The sequence below is a fragment of the Pseudopodoces humilis genome, chromosome 1 (genome assembly GCF_049639895.1).
Source record: "Pseudopodoces humilis isolate 2021_Gansu_Grassland_sample_001 chromosome 1, ASM4963989v1, whole genome shotgun sequence".
Taxonomy (NCBI): domain Eukaryota; kingdom Metazoa; phylum Chordata; class Aves; order Passeriformes; family Paridae; genus Pseudopodoces; species Pseudopodoces humilis.
Window position 1 is genome coordinate 102,536,332 of NC_142200.1, and position 21,397 is coordinate 102,557,728.

The window sequence follows — 21,397 nt, forward strand, 5'->3', positions numbered from 1 at the left end:
AGTATGAAAATGCAGTCTGACATTTTTTAACTGTATTTTTGTTTTGTATTTGAGGCACATGCAATTGGTTTTACTTCTTTCATTGCTCAGAGAAATTGCTCTGAGGAATAGCTGAACTGTTTCTGCCATCCTGAAGATTGCTTTCTGACCTTTCCCTGTCCTTTGTTTAAGCATAAATTCTCTTTATTTTTTTCTCCCACAGCTGTCCTATCATCATAAGATGAGGAAACAATTAACTTTTGTTCCTCTAAAAACAAACTTTTTCCTCCCTTTAAACAAAAAATAAAAAAAAAAACAAAGGTCAAGTGCTGGGCATGTGGTAGCATTCTGATGTGGGACATACCCCAGGGAGAAAACATTCCTCCTTTGGTATTGAAATGCAGCAGAACAACAGTAGGAGAAGAAATTGCACCCACCAGGAGTGAGACCAAAAATAAAAATTTAAGAAATATTAAATAGCTGCTGCTATGACTCATGTGCCTTCAGGTATGCTGGAAGGGTAAATTCAGAGCTTTCCAGTTTCTCTGCAGTTACTCAATTTGCATTAACAAACAGCAAGAAGATGCTATACCCTTTTTTCTTTCCTCCTTTGGTGTAAAGCTCAGATTCACAGTGTGAATTCTTGCAATCCTTAAGACAATGCCCAAAATGAGCTCCTTTATGTTTGCTTTTGTGTTTGCATGAACCCTGAAAACACAAGTCACATTTGTAACAGCCAGATTTCCTTCTTTTCCTGCTCTCTTCTATGTCTCAAAGAGAAAAAAACAGTGTTTTACCAGGTTGAGTGGATGCAAGATATATCAGGGGGCAGCAGCTCTGCAGCCTTCCACTGACTCTCAGACTGACACTCGACCACCTCCAAATTTTGCCCTGGTTATACTCATTCATTTCCCTTTATTTTGCTGGTTGTAAAACCATTGCATTGTTTTGTTGAAAGCAGTGGTGAGGTGATTGCTAGTGTATTTTAATGTAACTAACTTCTTCGTTTTCATAGTTCAGAGTGACAGAATCCAGAAAATCAAGGTAACATTCCCTCCCAGACTCCAAAAAATTGTGCTATTTTCAATGTGTTTGTGACCTGTTAGCTGAAAGTTGCATGAGAAATCTTTTTCAGGTTGTTAATGTTAAGCTCTCACTCTGGTAAATCTGAATGCTGCAGTCGGGCTTTTTTACCTATAGATCATACTTCAGGACTCAGGTTTTAGCCTCTTTTGGGTAAATATATATACTCACAAAAAATAGATATACTTTCTAAACTATTCCACTCTTCAGTCCTGTCTGTACTGCCCGATTAAACATTCACAGTTATGCTCTAGTGCTTTGAAAGTTGCACTTCAGTGCAACAATTCTTTCACTGGAAAAAAAAAAATTGTTTTTCTCTTCTTTTTAAAGAAAAACAAACCTTCCCAACAGTACTTACATGTCTTAAAGAGATATCAGCCTAGTTATAAACTGATGCTCAGCCTTATTATATTATTGTTAGCTTACTTATAAAAAGCATGAATTCCTTATTTTATACACAGGAAAAAAATAAATCAGGGGAATAAGTTAAAAAGAAAAATACTTAGTCCTGTCTCAGAAAATGCGATTAACTTTCTTGGCCAGACAACTGAAATAGGCCTGCTTTAGTGTCATTGCTCACTGAATGCAGATGTTTTGTGGAAGTAAAGCAGCCTCAGCAACACTGCTGGCTGCTGCATGCCTGTGCAAAGGCAGCTGAGAGGTTTGAGGTCTCACACCAGACACCCGTGTGCAATATTTATACATCTGTATGCTGCTGAAGTAGTTTTGGCACCTCACAAGACGATAGGGCATTTATGCTTAAATAGCTCTGTGATGTGAGAAGACGTTTTTATTGTGGTAATGCAGAAAGTGAACAAGATAATGAGGGCAGGAAGGGTCTGCTCACGGTAAAGTGGAAACCTGTAGTACAGGAAGGAATTGAAGCCAGGTGTCGCCTATTGAGGTTGTTGTTCTGAACACCGTGCAATCAGCAAATGACATTCTCTAATATTTCTCAAATACTGCAAAGATGCAAGTTTCCCTCTGAGGTTGCCTAAAGAGCATCTCTATAGACTCCCTGGCAGGAAATTATGAAATCTGGTCTGCTGTACACTTGACATCACCTTTCCTTCATCCGTCCAATTTTATTAGATGGTGGCAGGGAAAAGGTTGGTGTTCAGATGCTGTCTCCTTAACCATTACGGATATTTCCACTAGAAATGGAGCTGGCTTGTCATTTAGATTCAACAGAAAACACATGGCATCTGTTGCCATTCCCTTACTCTGAGTCTGTCGTCCCAGACATCAGATCAAATACCTATCATACTTTCAAATCATACAAAACGAACTGCAATTGCAATTTTCCTGGTATTTTTTTGGCCTTCTGTGGCATGCACAATTCTGTCTAGGTATAGAAAGGTAGAACAAATGACACCTGTTTTACAGGGCTATTACAAAAGTAGGTTCAGAGCTCGGCCTTGTTTAAGCATATCAAACTGCTTCCTGGCAGAATCTACCTGTTGGCATCAGCTAGGGAGGCTTGAAAGTGTAATGAATCAGGTGTCTAAACCGCATTTCTTCTGGCACTTATCCTGTTCTACTGAAGGCAGCAGGAATCTTTGCATGGATTTATGATCACACCCCACAGTTTCACTATTTTTTCATTATTTTGCATATACCCCGATTCTGAGAGCCATTTGTTCAAGAAAACCTTTTTTATACTGAGTGCTGATACATTCATATACAAGAAGCAAGTCCTCACTAGGTTTGTATTCTATTAATAATCCACAAGCAATTGCTGTACTTTGGTGGAAAGTTCCAACATGCATCACAGATTATTAGAGTAAGAGCAGCCAGAATATGAGACCTGAGGATGTAGAACAATAACTTTAAATCCCCACTTCCTGATTTCACACACAAAATGTGCCTGAAGGTAGAATAAAATGTTGAGTGAGCTAACCAGACAAATGGTAAGCATTATCACCTTCAGAGCCCTCAAATTCTCTCCCAGAACAACAGTTGTGAGATTCTGACCCTTTCCTGATGCCCTATGGCCAAAAGATATCTCAGCCAACAAGTCTTAGTCTTTGTGACCTAAAATGTAGCCATTTTAGGTGCTCCCATGCACAGTTTTTGCCATAAGATGAACAATCAAGCTCTGGTTAATCTATATTCAATATTCATTACTACAGGTAAAATCAAAAAAGAAAGGAAATTATGCAAAAAGAAATAGGTTTTATTCAACCATCAACCTTGTCTGAAGAATCTTTGTACATATACCAAGTGTTAGAACGTCTCCAGTGACTGTCCTTGCTTAGGATTTGGAAAAAGCTTCTTTTCACACCCAGAACTCCATGCAGGGAAGACATATCTTTGAGCACTGGCAAGCGGCATCACAGAGTAATAATTTTAATTTACCAAATCTGAGCAGGCCCAAGGAGGCATTAAGGGCCTCCAGATGGGACATGCTTGCAGCTGCAAGGCAGCTTTGTGAAACAAAGAGGAGAGAGTATTTTCCTTCTCAATTTCTCATGTCCTTGCCAGGCTTCATAATTGCCAGGATTTTGTCTCCAGCTTCTGAAAGGCAGGTATACCCTATTATGCCCATTAAGTAAATAACCAACACTACTTCCTCCTTGGTATTCAGGTAAAAGGTGACAGAAATCAGGTCCAGTTTACTTGGAAAAATATGAGATGGCAGTTTGAGCCAGTGAGAGCCATCCTACTAAAGAAGAGAGATTCCACTTCTTAGGATGCCACTCTTGAAATTGTGGGGTTTGGGACTGTGGTTTGGGGCTTTTCTTGGTAGCTCCACAGATCAGCAGCTTCTTTATTTATTAAGAGTAATACCTGGATCTTGATTCATGACAATTCCTATTAACATTCCATCCCAGCTGTCAGCATAGAGCAAACTCAATTGCTGTAAAGACTGCTGAGCTCTGTATCTCTTATATATATGCACCCAGATAAAAAAATCCTGCTGAAGTTGTGTTCAGCCACACCTATGCCATGCTGGCATTGTTTTTCAGAGGTGAGAAAAAGGTTATGGAGAAGAAGACAACTTCTCTATGTGCCTGTATGGCTAACAGAATCATCATATCTACCTAAGAACAGAAGAACCAACATTGGTTCACATTTAACTGATGTAGAAAGCAGTAGAGGAGAATCAGATTCCTACTCACATTTTCTTAGGTCTACAGCACCGGCCCAGAAATGTCATGAGACTTTGAAAATTTTGTAGGAGAAATGGAGATTTTTGTTGCTATTTGGCTTTTTCCTCCTGTCTTTCAATATCTGATCAACGTCTGATCCCAGACATAATGAGAGTATACAAAGATAAAAGTACCTGAGTGGGGAGAGGAAGGCTGTGGAGATGACCAAAGAATCATAACCTTCAAGATAACATTGCCAGTTCTAGGTACATGCGCTTTTTCTGTGGAAGTTTTGGATCACCTTTCCGAATTGAAGTTGGACAATTTTGTAATGCATGTGCAATTCACACTGGGAACACACACCTTGCTTGATAAAATTGTCTCTAATGATCCACAATTCCTGCTCTGGGTTCCTGTACAAAGCCAGCCCAAAGTGTTTATATTTGAAAAGTCTGTCAACAGAGAGTGACTGCACTGTATATTTGTGTAAATATAGGTATTACTTTCTGAAGAGAACAGATCTGTTACCACCACATTCATTTCCCTAAGGTCTCTGCCTTGAAAGGGCAGTTTGCAGAGCAACCTTTACTATGCCTCATGCCTGATGTCCCAAGAGTCATCTTTTCAGATAGCATTTCAAATAGTACAGAAGAAAAGGGAGCTGTGCATGGAAACTTCCCTCACATTTCAGCAGCAGGGTTTGGGCTGCATTTGACCCTCTTTATTCAGGGAGCTTGAGTGGTTTTCTGGATGAAGGACTTCCATACTTCTTCTAGCACAACTTCAGAAAGATACTGCACTTGTGACCTCAAGTGTAAACCTCAAGGTCACCATTTGTGACCTAAAAGTAGGTAGCTTTTTTGTTGGTCAGCCCTCAGCATTTCCCAGTCATCATATACCCACATTCAAGATAGAGAAAATTATCTTTTAGCTATTTTTAGTACATCCTAGTCATTTAAACAGCCTGCTCCTGTGAGTTGCTGAGCACTTTCCACTCCTGCTGCAAGGATTTCAGCTTCTTTCAGTACAGAGCATAATCATGTGCACCAACCTCTTTGATGAGCTGGAACTTGAGAGAATTCAATATATTCCTGTTGAAGGCCCAATACACTCACAAAGCCAAAGTGAACCTTCCTCTTATCCTGCCTTTTAAAAGAGGTGATGTGCACGTGAGGAGAATTTCAAGGTTCATTACAATACCCTATATGCCTATAATAATACAGCTACATTGAAAATTATTTTCTCAGCACAAATCAAGTTAAACATACAGAACATTCTCAGCTCCATCATGAAACCCTTTCGGAATAAAAAGTCACAGAACAGAGTACTGAGATTTGGAAGGGACCCACAAGGATGATCAAATTCACCTCACAGAACTGCAGAATAATCTGAATACCATTTCAGAGAGCACCATTTACTTAAAGCTTTCTTTGTAGTAATGAACATTTAACATAGCAATTTATAACATTTACAGCTCTGGAAAAATGCTTCACACGCTCTCCAGTTCAGCCCCAGAGCAGTGCTGAGGTCAGGAATGAAGGTCCCAGTATTCCCAGAGCACGAGGCCCTGGGCAAGCATAGCGCCAGGCAATTCCAAAGATTACTTCTGAAAGGCAAGGCGTGAGAAGCAGTAATCAGGCTGGAGGCAAACATAATTGTGCATCAGTGTGCTGTGTGCATGCGTGGAGCCCCCACGGGTGCTGCAGTCCCCACCAGCAGTGGCAGTGGCAGGACCCGGCACGGCCGGCAGCTCTGCCAGCGTAATTGATAGGGCATCTGCCCCAGAAGCAGCTTGCATGAACCAGAAGCAGGGCCTGAAGAATAAATTAGTGGTCATGGGGATATTTTTAGGCCCATCTTGCAAATACTCAGAGCTACTGCTTTAGATTTTTGCATGCTAATGCTTCTTTCTTACACAACTATTAAAGGCAGAAGGCATCATGAGTTGGAGAATTTTTTTCTTGACAGGGCCCTTCACTTTTAATCCTGGAGCACTAAAGTTGAGACTACTGCAAAATATAGTTGTTAAATGAAATTGCCTCTCCCATAACTTTTTCAGGGTGATTTAATTTTTCCCCTATAAAATTGCAGTTATAAATCCATCAGAATGATCGAATTATTTATAGCATTTCAGGACCATAGCTTGGCTCTGTGTTTTATATGTCCATTTAGTGACAGCACTGTGATATTTTGAGTTTGGAAGAATTTTTATATGATAGCAAGAAAACATAAAGCTTTTCCAGCATTAGATTTAGGAAAATTCTGGATAGAATCATCAATATAGTTTTATAATTTTACCTATCCTCTTACTTATTCTCTGCTCATCTACCCTGAATGAATTCTGAAGGCTCGTTCCCGACTTGCTTTGTGTCTGTGTAAGACTTCGAAAATATAAATCTTCCTTTATGTGTTTTAAGATAAAGCCTTTGCTTAGAATTGTGTGAAGACTCAAAATGCTAAAACTCAATAAATTTCTTGTTTAGATGGGGAATTTTGCACAAAACTGTGTCAACGTTACATCTTGTACAAAGGTAGTAGACAGTGAAAGACTTTTCCTTAAAGACTGTTTATGGAGCCTTAAGAATTTCTTATAGCCCTTCTTTAAATACAGCACTCATATGATTATAATATTTTTAATCATTATTTAGTATCTTACAAAATGTTCATAAACACACCTTCTTAATCAAGTTCACATACCATTTTAAAATCTCCTTTCACAATGTTGTCCCAGACAGCACTTAGCTGATCCAGTACCATTTAGGGTCACTAAATGAATGACTGCCACAGGAAGTCAGTCAAGTTATCCCAGTGGAATAACGATACCAGTGGTGGCCAATTGTGCAGTAATTCCTGTAGGAGGTTACCAAAGTCAGCCGTTGCTGCAAGAACATCAGCCTGGAATTATGATTTTAATGTTGAGAAAGAGGCAAGACTGCATGATTATGGGAAGCACTACTAGTGCTCTTTCAGCTGAAAGTATTAATTCTGTCAAAAGTAGGTTTATTTTCTGTCAGGAGTGTTGGAACACCATATCTTGTCTCAGATTGGTTTGAAAACTATAGCACCACGTGGGATCTACAAGGCAAGGTATCCCTTGCCTCTTGTTCCCAGCTAAGTGAAACTCCCTAGTTATTTTTTTTTTTACTCTCATAAGAGCATCCTTGCTATGGAGTTCTCATGAAGGATTGTGCTAGCAGTGGATAACTTACAATCATTATGTCCAGTCCTTTTAGGGGCTAGAATTGTCATCATTCCTTTGGGAGGTCCTTCCAAATCCACTCAAATTTGCTGGCCAGAACTGCTGTTTTTCCTTTTCCTTGGCTGCTGTTTGTTTACTGTGTCCTTTAAGCTACTCTTCCTTGAATCTCCTTCTTTGGAGCTTATCTACTGCCAAATTTCAATGAGAATAAATTTAAACCATAATTATTCTTGTCTGTAGTATGGATATGAAATAGGCATAGGCTTTCTGTGTGCCCCAAAGGAAATAATATTTCCTATGCTTTGTGAGTCCAAATACCCACGAATAAGATGGAGATTGTTCTTTTAATTCTCGTAGGAAAATAGTGAGGCTCTTCACCTAAATATCGTGCTTCAATAATACAGCAGTAGAAACATGCACAGATTAGTACTGATCAAGTCACAGTAATATGTTTCAACCAAAAGGTGTTGGCACATTTAGTTTACCTTTTTTCTTTTCATCCTCCTTTTCCTGTTCTGTTCAAGATGTGGGAGCATTTTTTGAAGAAGGAATGTGGCTTCGTTACAACTTCCACTCCCCAGGGACTAGCATGAAGGATTTAGTTAGCCGGACACTTTTGAGTTCTGCAGACCCTGAGATCACAGCACCTGACCTCAGCTTGAATAAAGAAGAGCTCAGCTTCAGCTTCAGCACCACCAAGTCCCCTTGTGTGTTATTGTACGTCAGCTCCTACACCCCGGACTTCATGGCTGTGCTGGTGAACCCCACTGGTAAGAAACTGCTCCGGGCTCTCTCCGCTGAAGGCACTATTGACAATACCAGGCTGGCACTCAGGGGAAGCTCTGAACTAAGGAGAAAGTCTCTTCACCCTTGTCACGTAAAAGTAAAGCACTTAGAAATCTGAACCTCTATTCTGCTTCTACTAGATTTGGTACTGATGTAACTGTTCTGTTTAGTGGTGCTTATTTAGCCACTCCTCCCTCACAAAACAAAACCAAACAAACAAAAGAAACCAAAAACCTGCTATAACAGCCAGACCCATGCCATGAACCAGTATTAAAAACAGTATTAAAAACAGTATTAAAAGCAGTATTATGGTGGGGACAAATAGACATCCACATGAAGGCACCTGAATAGTTGAACTGGCAATATCTCTGGTAGTCATTAGAAAGTGTCATGTCCTGTTCTGAAAATCTGGATACTCACTGAGGTGACTAAAATATGCTTGTAATATAGTATATAATGTCCTAAACATTTTGGTGATGGATGAAGGTTGGATATGGACCATTTGCTGCTACAGTATTAAAACTCTATATGAACAGAATATACTTTGATTCCAAATAGTGCCTTAGTGCCCCATGAAAATCATAATTAGGATGATTTTACTACTGTTCTCTTTTATGGGATAATATGAGCATTCTACATGCCATTCATTTTTTCCCTTCATGGGAAAGAAAGGCAGTGCATGAGAGCAATTCAACATCACACAACTAAACTATATTTTTAGAGGTCTAAGTCTGCTCTTTAGGGCCAGAATATTTCCATTTTTCATCAAAAGCGGGGGCTGCATTTCCCTTTACAAACATTCTTCCTTTTAATCAAATATTTAAATGTGTTATGAAGAGCAGACACTTCACTTTTGTTTAGAAAAGAAAAATCTGTCTGCAGTATGATATGAATATCAATTAACCACTCCTGACAATACTTTTCTACCAATGTAACCTCAGGTTTTCATTTCATAATATAATACTAAATTTCCATGGAAGTCCAGACGGTCACCCATCAACAACAATTAAACGTGAGAGCAAGAAAGTCCCTTGTGTGAATTATGTGTCAGTGCTAATCTGTTGTAATTTTGCCTTTATTCAATGCATGTCAATGGTGTATTCTTTAGAAAATTTCATGCTTTGTATAATTTCAAAGAATTTTAGTGCAGCAAGTATAATAATCTCAACAATGAAGTGTTACTTGATGTGCTCAATTTTGTACCAATTGTCCATATTGTTCAAGGCATAACTCCAATTTGTTTGTTTTGCAGTCTGGAGTGTTTACAAACACTGTGGTTTGGAGATGCTGGTCATTGTCACACTTCTGGGTTATAAACTAGAGGCAGTTTCAGCCCAGTAGCTTTATAATCTCAAATACCAGCTCTTCTCTTACTGCAGAGACCAGCTATGAGAGCAATTAAGTGTGAAATGATAACAGCTGTATGTGAAAATAAAGACAAGAAAATAGCTGGTGAATAAAGATCAAAATACCTGAGGGTGCTTTTCACATTTTTTTCTCTTTCACTAGGGAATCTGCAAATTCGGTACAACCTGGGAGGCACCAAAGAGCCATATAACATTGACATTGACCACAGAAACATGGCCAATGGACAGCCCCACACTGTTAATGTCACACGGAACGGACGGGACATCGTGCTGCAGGTGAGTTGTTTGGTGCCATTACTCATATCTTGTAGCATTTTGTTTCTTGATGGGTCTCCGGTGCTCTGAAAAGATCGGTGCTATTTAGAAAATAAAAAGTACAGTAGATGGGGTTCTGCCTGCAGACCACACTCCTAGGAGTTAATAAAAGCTATTCACTCCCTCTGTTTCATCAGCTCATGTTGTTCTGAAATCCACATTTTAGTGCGATGACATCTGGGCTAATACAGGTGTCACTGTAGATGCTCGAGGGCATCAGAGACATCTGGGCTGATAGATAACGTGGGACTTAGGATAAACCTGTGCCATTCTGGAGCAGCAGCTGGAAGCCAGGAGGGATACCCCACAACATCTTAAATGTTAGTGAAGCCTGATGCAAATAGCATCATTCTCTAAGTCCTGAGTCTGCAAATTAGGATGTCTTTAATTTTAAATTTACCCTGCAGTTCAGTGAAATTGCAAGAACTGTTTTGCAAAGATAGACAGATGCCTAAGTGTTTGCATGACAAGAGTCTGGGACAGAGCATTGTTGAAGGCACATACCTCTGCTTTATTTAGGTTTTGGTACAGCACAGGTAGAAACTTCATCTCTCCATATATCTCAGTTTACAAAACTTCAAGATAGTATAATGTTATTAAAATAACTGAGGGGAGCACTGCAAGAAGCAGTCAGTGTTTCCAGGCAGCCTCCTCTCTGTAGTCAGCACAGAACTCACTTTTCATTCCCTGGTTATCACATCCACAAACATGGAGATTGTGAGCAGGATGCAAGAACGGTTTGGTTGGCAGGAGAATCAGGTGAGTGGGAGACATTAATCTGGATTTGTTAGCTCAGAAGAAGCAAACCAAAACCAATACCAAATGAAATATAAAAAGGGGAAGTTTCCTTGGGAACAAAGCCAAAAGATGAGGGACAGTAGCTATCACACTACCTAAAGATTAAAATCAATCCCTGACAATTATTGTTTCAAGGTCTCAAAAGGAAACTTTTCAGCGCATTACAATGTCATTTGACTGAGACTCACAGTACTCAGAATAACACTGAATGCATTGAAGTAGAATTGTCACAAAATTATTCACAAAATTCCAAACAACATAAAAAATATACAGATGGTACATCCAAGATCTTTACAGGCTTTTGGAGGTTAGGAGGGGTATAAATTGATATATGTGTCTGTCATGCATGCTGTTGCATTTATTTCTCCTATAGTTAGACAGAATCAAAGGAAGACCTATAGTTTGCTGTCCCTCTGCTGTTAAATGCTCTTATTTTGAGGAAGAATGGCATGTTTCCTATGGAGTCCTAGCCAGCTGATTTAGGCAGCTGTAAAACTAAACAAATTATTTTCCAGAGGGATCAGATGAGATACCTTGCCCAGCTGGAAATTATGCACACAGTTAAATGATCCAGCCTTCCATCAACTCACCTGAACTTGGTTCCTAACAATTTTTTCCCAGTGTTTTATGAGACCACTGCCTGTGGTCTATGTTCATATTCTATACTCATATATACTCATATACTCATGGTCAATACTCATATTCTAGAACTTCAAATAGCCAGAAATATTTTGGTTAGTGTTACTCTGCTGGGGTAAAAAAAAATTTAATCTATTTAATGTGCTTAGTGTACAACTTATTTATGGAACCAGAAAGCAGATACATTTGAGACTTATTACATGAGATGATCTGTCTGATGCACATGGAAGAATAGGGAAAGAAGGGTCCCATATAAAGCAAATCTAGAAATCCTATCCCTACTGTATCCTGAAAGAGACTATTTCTGTCAAATTCTGTTTGTCCTCTGTAAGTTTAATTTATTACTCATCTGCTTACCTTCTGTGAATGAGAGAACTGATATGAACAGAAATTAATCTGCTAAGTAGATTGTTCACTTGAAAATGACTCCTGTTCAAAAATGAACTCCTCACAGTGTTTGAAAATACAGAAGATATAAATACAGTTTTTCTCAGTATTCAGAGGACAAATCATAAAGTATGAGTTTTCTCTTGCAGATTTGAGCTATGAACATTTGAGTAGACTTTTATTTCCTGCTAAATCCTTCTCCAACCTGATGAGCAGCTGGTTTTCTTGCTTTTAAAGAAGACAGCTTGCTTGCCAGGTGCTGTTGCTCACACTTCCACATCTCTACAGGGCATAAAAGTGTCACAAGAAGGATTTATTTCTCATCAAAGCTTCAATTCAAGAGCACTCAGTATTTCTGAGATCTTAACAGCAAGTTCATACTTAGAGTACCTGTCTTTCTAACTTACTGTAATAACCCTGTAGTGCCAGAGAGATTTAAAAAATCTGAAGCCAGGCAATAAATTGGTACCCTACAAACTGTGTGAATCAGAGTTTTATCATGATTCTCAATTTCACTTACATATAAATATGAAAAAAAGACTCATTAGTGAACTCTCATAGAGTTCACCTCATGCTGGCAGAGAGGAGGCCACTGATTACTTACATAAAATCAGAATTTGACGTGGGATTTGAAACCAACGTATCCACAATACTATGTGTCCATAAAGTAACAAAATAAACCCAAGAACAAATATTTAGTGTGAATTGCTTTTATTACAACTGTACCACTATTCCTAACATACCATGGCACTCAAGACTGAAGGTAGTAGCAAAGGTTCTGTCAAATTATTTTTATATTTCAGTTTTATGCATTCACTGGCTGCAGACAAATCAATAGTTAGTTCTACATTAAATAACAAGCTCTCAATTGTGTTGCCAGTGGTTTCTTGAGGATAAGATTAAGGATATACAGTCAATTTATATGTCAGGAAAAGCAAATTACATCGATTCAGGGACAAAGATATGCTTATTTTCTCATTTCCATGAGGGGTACAAAATTAACATTTGATAGTAACAATTCCTATTCCTCTCCTCTAAAAAAATACCAGATACTAGCAACTATGGCACACCTCCAAGGCTCCATTAGTTCACCTGTGGCAAGAAAAAGCCCAGACTGTCAGATGGGGAATGCATTATTCCAATAAATGACATTTCAAGAGCTGAGCTTTAGGTTATGGAGGGCAAGTTTTACTTTGTTTGACTTCATTAGAAGATTTCATGCTTCAGCAGGGTATTTAGATATCATAAAAACCAGATCACTCTTTACCAAGTGTTCATGGGTGATTAACACTATTCACACATCAGTAAAATCTTCTTTGAAGAAAGCCAAGGACAAAAGCTCCCTAGCAGAGGTTCTGATCCAAAGCCCATTGAAGTAAATGAAAGGCCTTCCATTGCCTCCAGCAGGCTTTAAATTGTACCTTAAAGAACTGTGATAGTTGCAGCCTGAGTGCAAGATTCATACCTTCTGCTTCTTTGCATGTCCCTAGAGTAAAATCAGGATGGAATCTGGATCAGAGACTTTTATGTTCTGGTTCACAAAGGGAGATAAGACTGCTACAAAGAAAAAAATAAAGGAGAAAAAAATGAAAGGGAAAAAAATGTACGATATGCTCTGATTATTAGTGGAATAAAGCTGATAGTCAGCAGGACTCAGACTGGGCCTGTCAGTTTCCTTACATTCTCAACAGGTCTCCAGCTCTCCATCCCTGCTTTAAAGTCATTTCTGGTAATGGGCTATGAGTCACAGTTTGTAACACCTTCTTTGTTCCTGAAAAGAATTAAACCAGAGCAACTTCTTCAGGACTCTGAAGAAACTCTGTCCTAAACTCTCAGTATGCTTTCAGGACAATTATCAGCAGCCACTGCTCATCTTCTCAGAAGGCCACACAGAAGGATGGCTGACAGTTCTCTCCCTCAGGCTTGGACACTATGTCAAAATGTGGTGTATGGGCTGCACACAACCATACCATATAATTTCAATGTTAATTGTTGACTCTGCTCCAAATCAGCTAAATTATGAGGCTTTATGGCTGAATCTTGACCTAAACTCATCTGAGGCTGAGAACAATACAGGAAATGTATTTGTACAAATCACCGTTTTCCAACTTCATCAGAGGCAAGCAAGAGTATACACCCATCTTTGTGGAAAATGATCAATGAAATATTTGACCCTTACCCAAATGAAATCAAAAAGAAACAGAATTTTTACAAGTCCATTTCCATTTAGATCTCTGCATTACTTAAAAAGAGATAACAGCTGCAAACTCCTAGATGCTTTAAAAATGTAAATCATACAAAGTTAATTCAAAACTAATCTGCATTACAAAATAAAATGGTAAACATAATAGCATTAAAATAAAATGGGTGAAGTGGAGCAAAGCAGTCTGCATATAATCCCAACCATAAATGCAATTAACATATCAAAGATTTTATAATTGTAGATTTAATTTTGTTCTCATTAAAGCAAGTGGCAACTTTCTCATAGACTTCAGTGAGGCTATAATGTCCTCTCCCATCATTATTGTTTCTGTAGGATCACATCTAACTGTTGAATTTCCTTTACTTTGAAGCCTCAACAGAAAACGATCACTGTTTGAGCTCTTGCTTAAGAGAGCTATAAAAAAGTTACCAAATTATTTTCAGGAACTAACCCAAAAATAATGTTAGCAGTAAACAAAATTTTGTAGAAAGACATTTTATCCAGCTTTAAAGACTTCAGATGATAGAAAATTTAGCATATCCTTTGGCTGTGTCTTAAGGTGCATAAGTACCATTCTTGTAAAGAATTTGCACCTAATTTACAGTTGGAATTCTGCAGGCTTCAACATTTAACTTTGGGATCTTTGTGTCTAGACTGATAGATGAAAGCAACGTTTAGTGTCAGACGCCACTCCCCTTCACACTTTCTCAGAGATGCTGATTAAAACATCTTTTCATCTTGTCTGCAAGATGCTAAATAAACTGATCTATTTTATTATACCCTCAACCATCTATAGTTTTTGAGACTTAAAACTATTTTTTAACTCTTCTCTGAAAACTCTCCCTTTTGAGTCACATTTTGAAAACATTTACCCTAGAATTAGAAATGGTAATGGTTGTTATGCCATCAAAATGATGTAGAAATACCATATTTATTTATTTCCTTCATTTTCTGGGAATTATGCGGCCTCAGCATCCTTTGGGTAGTGCCATAAATTGTCTAGACACCAGATTAATCTGAAGGCTGGTTTAGCTAACATTTAACTGGTAGGGAATGGAGAAGTACTGTTCATGATTTGAAAGGAACCAGTCAGATAGTATTTACAAATTCCATAGCCGCTGACATGAATAAAACATGTTTTAAGTATCCAGGGCTTTAATTACAGGTAAAACATGTAAACCATAGTTAACATCAATGCAACAGTTAACCCTCTGCTTTGTTTCCTAACACCCAGGTAATTCTATTATATTGAAAGAATAATTAATGAATTTCCAAACACGTTTTGCTTAAAGGCAAAAAAAAATCATTTGTTCTCTCAATGGTAAAGGCCTTCCTGCTGAAATGAATTATTTAAAATCCCTGGGGATACATCCTTTTCACTATGTATTGCCCTTCTGTACTGGCAATGTATTACTCAAAATGCTAGTGCCACAGAAAGGCAAACTCAGACCATTTTCTAGAGCAGAGTCATACATTAGATCTGCATGTTTAATGCGTTAGCACTTGGTTTACCCATAACTGCTAAGCTCTTTTTTCAATCAGAAGTCACAAGGAAGTGTTTTTTACTTGGGTCTGAAAATACAGCAGGTTTCTTTCCACAAATAGGTGACAAAGTAGCATAAAAAGCTATCAATAGATATCAATAAACTTCTTTATTTCTGAAAGAAATAAAAGTTTTTATTGATATAGGATATCATGCCTATAACCCTAAGCAACATCTGTTTTCCAAATTATAAATAATTACAGACCCTGATCTTTGAATAATTCAAGTTCCCTCCAACTATAAGGATGTTACAGATGTTGCAAATTACCAGGTGTTCAATACTGAAAAATGTCTGTAAACAAAAGCAAGAAACAGGAGTCCAGAATTAAAATTGTGTGTACCAGAATCAGAAATGAGCAAATAATTCACTGATTACTAATTTTCTTACCTGTTCTTTTGTGTTCACCAGATGACCATAAGCTCCAAGTTGTTTTGTTGATTTAAACCTTCACTGAATTTACTCAATTTCTTTATTTTACAGTGTGAGACACAATATTTCAGTTAAAGAGGACAGTTATAGGTAGACAGGAACCTCAAAAATTAACAGCTTCTACTCTGTTTTTGTGTGTGATGGAGTTGGTTAGTAGCATCTGTCAAGGTGAGCCAGCACATCCCCATTGAATCTCAGCTTGATGAAAGACAGACAAAAAGTTTTCAAAAACCGTAACTCCTTTCTCATCAACAAACTCAAACTCATCAACAAGCGAGTGGGTGGAATATCCTCACCTGAACATCAGGACATGGCATCATATTTCTCTCTTATTGGAAAAACACGGTGAAACAGTGGGAAAAACGTCATCCCTACACCCCAGTCTGGGCATAGCATTGCTCCCTGTGGTATCCCTGTAGCTGCTGCAGAGAGGCAGAGGCAGGTGACAATGTAGATATCTTCTTAAAAGTTTAACCCTCTCTGCATCAGCCGAGATAGTTTCAAACTTAGAGGGCTTTTGGAAGAATATTCCTCATTACTTTCTGCTTTGTAAAACCCCTCCATAGGAGAGGAACTCCTTTCCTTTATATCCATCCTTCTCATACCCTTTTAGCAGAGCTTGTGTTGCTGGATTCAGAGTCATATTTCAGCTGCCTTGTCCCAGACTTTGCCCATGTCTAGGCCACGTATTGTGATAAGACCCAGAGGTGAAATGACTTCTTCACCCTAAACCCCCATTTTCCTTGGAAATAAAGCTAAGGCCATTCAGGTCAGAAGTGAGCATGGTGCAGTCTGGTATTTCCTGAGTCTGCATATCAGAGAAGAGCAAAGGTCTGCAGAGCGTATCAGCAGGCTTATCCACCTCACAAATGTGTTACTTACATTGGCGACGCTGAAACTATTTCCTTCTTCTCTAAGATATTTTCAGCGATGAGTGTGTGTGTGTGTCTTCCTTGGCCTGTGTGATTTCTGGTTTTATATAATTTTATTGGAATTGAAACAAGGAAAGAACAAAAAAATCATTAGGCAATGCCAGAGTTCAAGACAAAGCTAAAAAAGTCAAAACCTACCATGAAATAAGTGATTTCCATTGTATGGAAGCACACATTGGACAAATTAATGTCCTGTGAAAGTCATCTTTAGGTACCTGAGGTAGATCTCTTTAATTTTAATGACTTGGCATTATATGACTTGCTATTGCTTCTGTTAACATTTATTGTAATTCATCTACTAAAGAGAGCAATAAAAAGTCAACAGATTTGTGAAAGAAGCATCAGAGTATTGTTTCAATTGAAGGCAGCCAAACTAAATGGTGTGTCTTTCCTTATCAGTGCTTCTGTTACATTTTCAGTTATGTTTCTATTTTTACATTAAAATTTTAGCCAAAATTTTGTGGTTTTTTAGAGAGAGGCAAATTATGCCTGTCATTATTTGGCAGAACAACAGCAGCTTTCAGGTATATATACAAGCTTTCTGTACATAAAGTATTCAAGTTTTAAACCAGAAAAAAACCCACTTTATTTTTTTTCTGCAATGTATCTATTTTTTTTTCTGTGCCTGTTTCCTGTTAATCATTTTTAATATAAATCCCTGCAAAAAAGAGACTTTATTATCAAATACTGAAGTTGACCTTTACTTAAAAAAACAACTGCTAAAGGCTAAATCAGTGCATTACACCAGCAAAACAGATTTTTAAGAGTAGTTCCTAAAATAGCATTTACTATACCTCTATAGAAATTTCAGCTGCAGAGCTCAAAGCACAATGCCAGCCTTTAGTTTGCCTAGCATCACACCATTGAAGTGTGTGCCTCCTCCTGTGTTCCGGATGAGCAGTGAGGCTGCGGGTCTGTGACAGTCCAAGGCAGTAAAAAATGCTGGGTTTATGGTCCTGCCTGTTTCTCTGGATCCACTACTCATTTACAGTCCGTGGCTTGTCCCTGCTCTGGATCTGATCTAATCTGCACTAACCTGGGTCAAGGACCTGACCGGGCAGAAACAGATCAGCGGAGCACTAGTGCCACACTAAGGAAGGAGCTGAATTGCAGTGAGAGTGGCCATGATTAGCCTAATCAATTACACAATTACCACTCCAATCTGCTCCTTTCCTCTTGTACTAGGGAAAAAAAAAATTTAAAAAAATTACGATATTAAAAATATTGGGTTTAAGTTTTTTCCTAACCTTTTAGCAGGTGAATAATCATCTACATTACACCAATAAAAGGAATGTAAGAAAACCTCCCATTTGATTTTCATAATCAGTTCCCTTCTTATACACTGGTATCATACTTGTGAGGAGCTCCATCTAAACACCTGAATATCACCTTGTTACTTTCTTGAGGTCACAGGCCTAGTCTGTTCAAATTTTTTAGGCATTTTTGAGAAGGAAATTTTTTTATTATGTATTATTACTGAATTTAGCACAATAAAGCCCTTGTTCAGGACTTCAGAGGTTGGTAACACAAGTGATAAATCATCATAATAATGCAGAAGATAAATACTACACTGATCGTGTTTGTAACACCCCGTTCTTTATCCTGCTATTGCTGAAGTCAATAGCAGAGGTGTACTGACATCAGATGGTATGAGATTAACCCTTACAGCAATATTATCTCATCAGATTTTGACATTTTTTTTCTAAAATGCCTCCAGCATAAAGAAAAACCCTAACTTTACAGCAGTGCACAGGCTGGGTTGACAGTGATTCAGATGTAAATATATCCACAGGGTGGATGAGGTAAGCATTTGTGTTTATACCTTTTTTCCCAAGACTACTAAAGTGATGCAGACATTATGTTTGCCCTTAGATTGATATCTGTGTTAATCTCAGAACTCCCATCAAGATTACTTTTATTATCAAAGTGAAGAGTAATTTAAAAGAAAGAGAATTTTATTGAACTTCTGCTTAAATCCAAACAACTTCAGAAAAAGACAGTCTGCCCTGCTGTGACGTGACTTGAGAACAGAAACTGCAAGTTCCTCAGAAACTGCACTTACTTTCATCTATGTGACACTTAAAGCTACGCTGTATGTTTATATGAAGTTCAAATGAAATTATTGAGTTTTTAAAGAAAAGTAGCTTTAATGAAAAATCTTAAATATAATTTTAAAACCATAATTTTATACTAAATCATGACATCAGCATCGGTGTATACAGAGGTTCTATTTAATTTTCATTAAATAAGGAAATCAAATTATCTTTTAAATATCAGTTGGCACTAGTAATTCCTTTTTTATTACGTGTCTTCTATTAAATTGGTAGGCTAGTATTTCACGCAAAGATTGCAGGCTGCTCTGTTCCAGCTGCGTACACTGGAGCCCCCACTGGATGGCAGTCACATACAGGTTTGGAAAGAATTCAGCATGGTGCTTTAATTCACAGATCGGTAAAGAAACCCGAGGCTGAGGGTCTCTAAAAAAAAAATTTAAAAAATAAGGTTTCTTTTATTAGGTAATTCTAGTTTAGTACAAAGACAATCAATAAAAGCATGTGGACAGAAATCTCCCTATGCTCTCAGCCACTGTTCCCTAAACCCACTGTCTTGTGGTGCATCATTTCATCCCAGGTGCCAGGATTAGAGAAAGGCATCGCTCAAAGCTGTGGGAAGCAATGCAGGTATCCCCTGACAAGAGATGCCAGAGCTGGCAACGGAGCAGGAGCTGGGTCTATCACTGATCAGAAATGTTCACCCTAGAAAATTGGTATCAACAGCTTTTAAATAGAGATTTTAAATAAAGATTTATTTTAACTAGGAATCAGAACAACCCAAAGCTTCAGAAAGTCACTAAAACAATCCACAGCTGAACCCACTGGGATATCTTTCCTTGACTTTCCTTGACTTTCCTTGACTTTCCTTGACATCAACAAGATGTGAAAAATATATGTGAGTGGCTAGACTCAGGTTTTTATTCAGTACAAGAGATCTGTTTAAACTAGTAAATCTCAGCTGTAAAGTGTCTGTTCCTGTTAGAGCCTGCAATGTAACACATCATTGCTCTCATTGCTGCAATCCCTTTTGCCTCTGTACCAGGAAGGAATGCTCTGCTATGCTGAAGTCCCAAGGGAAGGTGAGGTCACTGGAAGGACTTTGTTTTTTGTTTTTTAAATCTGGACAAGGTTACTGCTAACTAACCTGTTCCAAGATAGGGAAAGAGAGGGCCTTTCCAAATCCTGAACACTGCCAGAACACAAAGGGAGTCTTATCACGCCACAGCTGGCAGGATTTGATATTCTGTAATTGTCCATGTAAATGTTCACAGTGGTTCATCATTTTAATTGACTTTTCATTTTAATGTATATCCTGCAGATGCAACTCGTGTACACAGGTACACAGCCTTCACATTTGGCAGGGATGCCTTTTTTATTACTTGTTAGTACTTATTTGTTAGTCTGACATTGGACACTTTAGACTGCTTTCGGACATCCAGCGTACATTTTGTCTATAATCCATAAATTGATTATAGACATTGATATTTAATTAATTCATTCATATTTTATCTGATTAATGATCATCTGATCAACACCACTGCCTAGAGTCCAGATCACAATAAAAATAAATATTTTAAAGCTGCTACAGACTGATTGTGAAAAAGACAGAACCCAAATGTTGACGATACTGAGAGATTTCAATGTAAGTAGTAGTATGCCTGATTATTTTATCAGTTAATTCAGCATATTTTAAGTCATATTAATAAAAAGAAAACCAAGAAGATGAATCCTGTGTATGTATTGGAAGCAATTCTGCAGCAGACAAAGAAGTTACACAAGGTTAATCTCTTGATATATGAGAGGATGGAGAATCAGTGTTTTGTGGATTAGTTTTCACCTGATATACCTCTCTAAAGTCTACACTTTTCATTTAATAATCTTAAGGGTAAATACCATGACAGATCTAAGCCATTTCTATTTATGTCCTGAAAGAACAAGAGAATATTTTTTTTCACCAGATATGCCTGCAGTTCCCAAAATGGGTCTGGCCCTTGCAATGTTGAATGCTGGAACCTTTCTCTTCCATCAGGAAAACCAATAGCAAGCACTCAGGTGGAGTCTGTATTTAGTAGGGCCTGAGATGTTTGAGGCTGAGATCTGTTTACTATTTTAACCCTTTGTATTCACTTGACTACACATTTTCCAAAATAACTCTTTTCAATTTAAATTTATATAACTCTAATTTCAGGCAAAATATGTATTTCTGCCCTTTATTAAAAATCTAAGAAAAACTGTTCACAAAACTCTGAACAAACTGAAGCTCCTTATTTTCTGAGTAAGAAGATGGAACTATGTTTTTCTACGTATTTATCTCAAAACAATCAGTGTGAATACTAGTTATGATAAATTAAAAATAATTTGTGAACATTAAGACTTGCCAGCCCTTTCTTGCAATCTGCAGAGACTGTTTTTCCTGTCTACTATGTATATATACTTTTCTTCTTGGGGTTTTATGGGGAATTATAAGAAAGACAAGACTCCTCCAATTGTTACAGTTTTTTGAGATGGCTGCCTCTGCAGATTCATGGCACCAGGAGGCTTTACAACTACCTGAGCTCACGGTATTGAAGGGAATCAGGGGATTCAGCCC

The 21,397-nt window shown here is 37.9% G+C and overlaps 1 protein-coding gene across 2 annotated transcripts in view; it reads left to right on the plus strand.

Annotated features, from left to right (window-relative positions):
• Positions 1-21,397, plus strand: part of CNTNAP2 (contactin associated protein 2) — a 1,024,120-nt gene that overhangs the window by 937,261 nt on the left and 65,462 nt on the right. For both annotated transcript variants that reach the window (XM_005519091.3, XM_088052353.1), the window contains exons 19-20: positions 7,878-8,123; positions 9,649-9,782. In XM_005519091.3, coding sequence (XP_005519148.2) covers positions 7,878-8,123; positions 9,649-9,782 — 380 coding nt within the window. The remainder of the gene's footprint in view (positions 1-7,877; positions 8,124-9,648; positions 9,783-21,397) is intronic.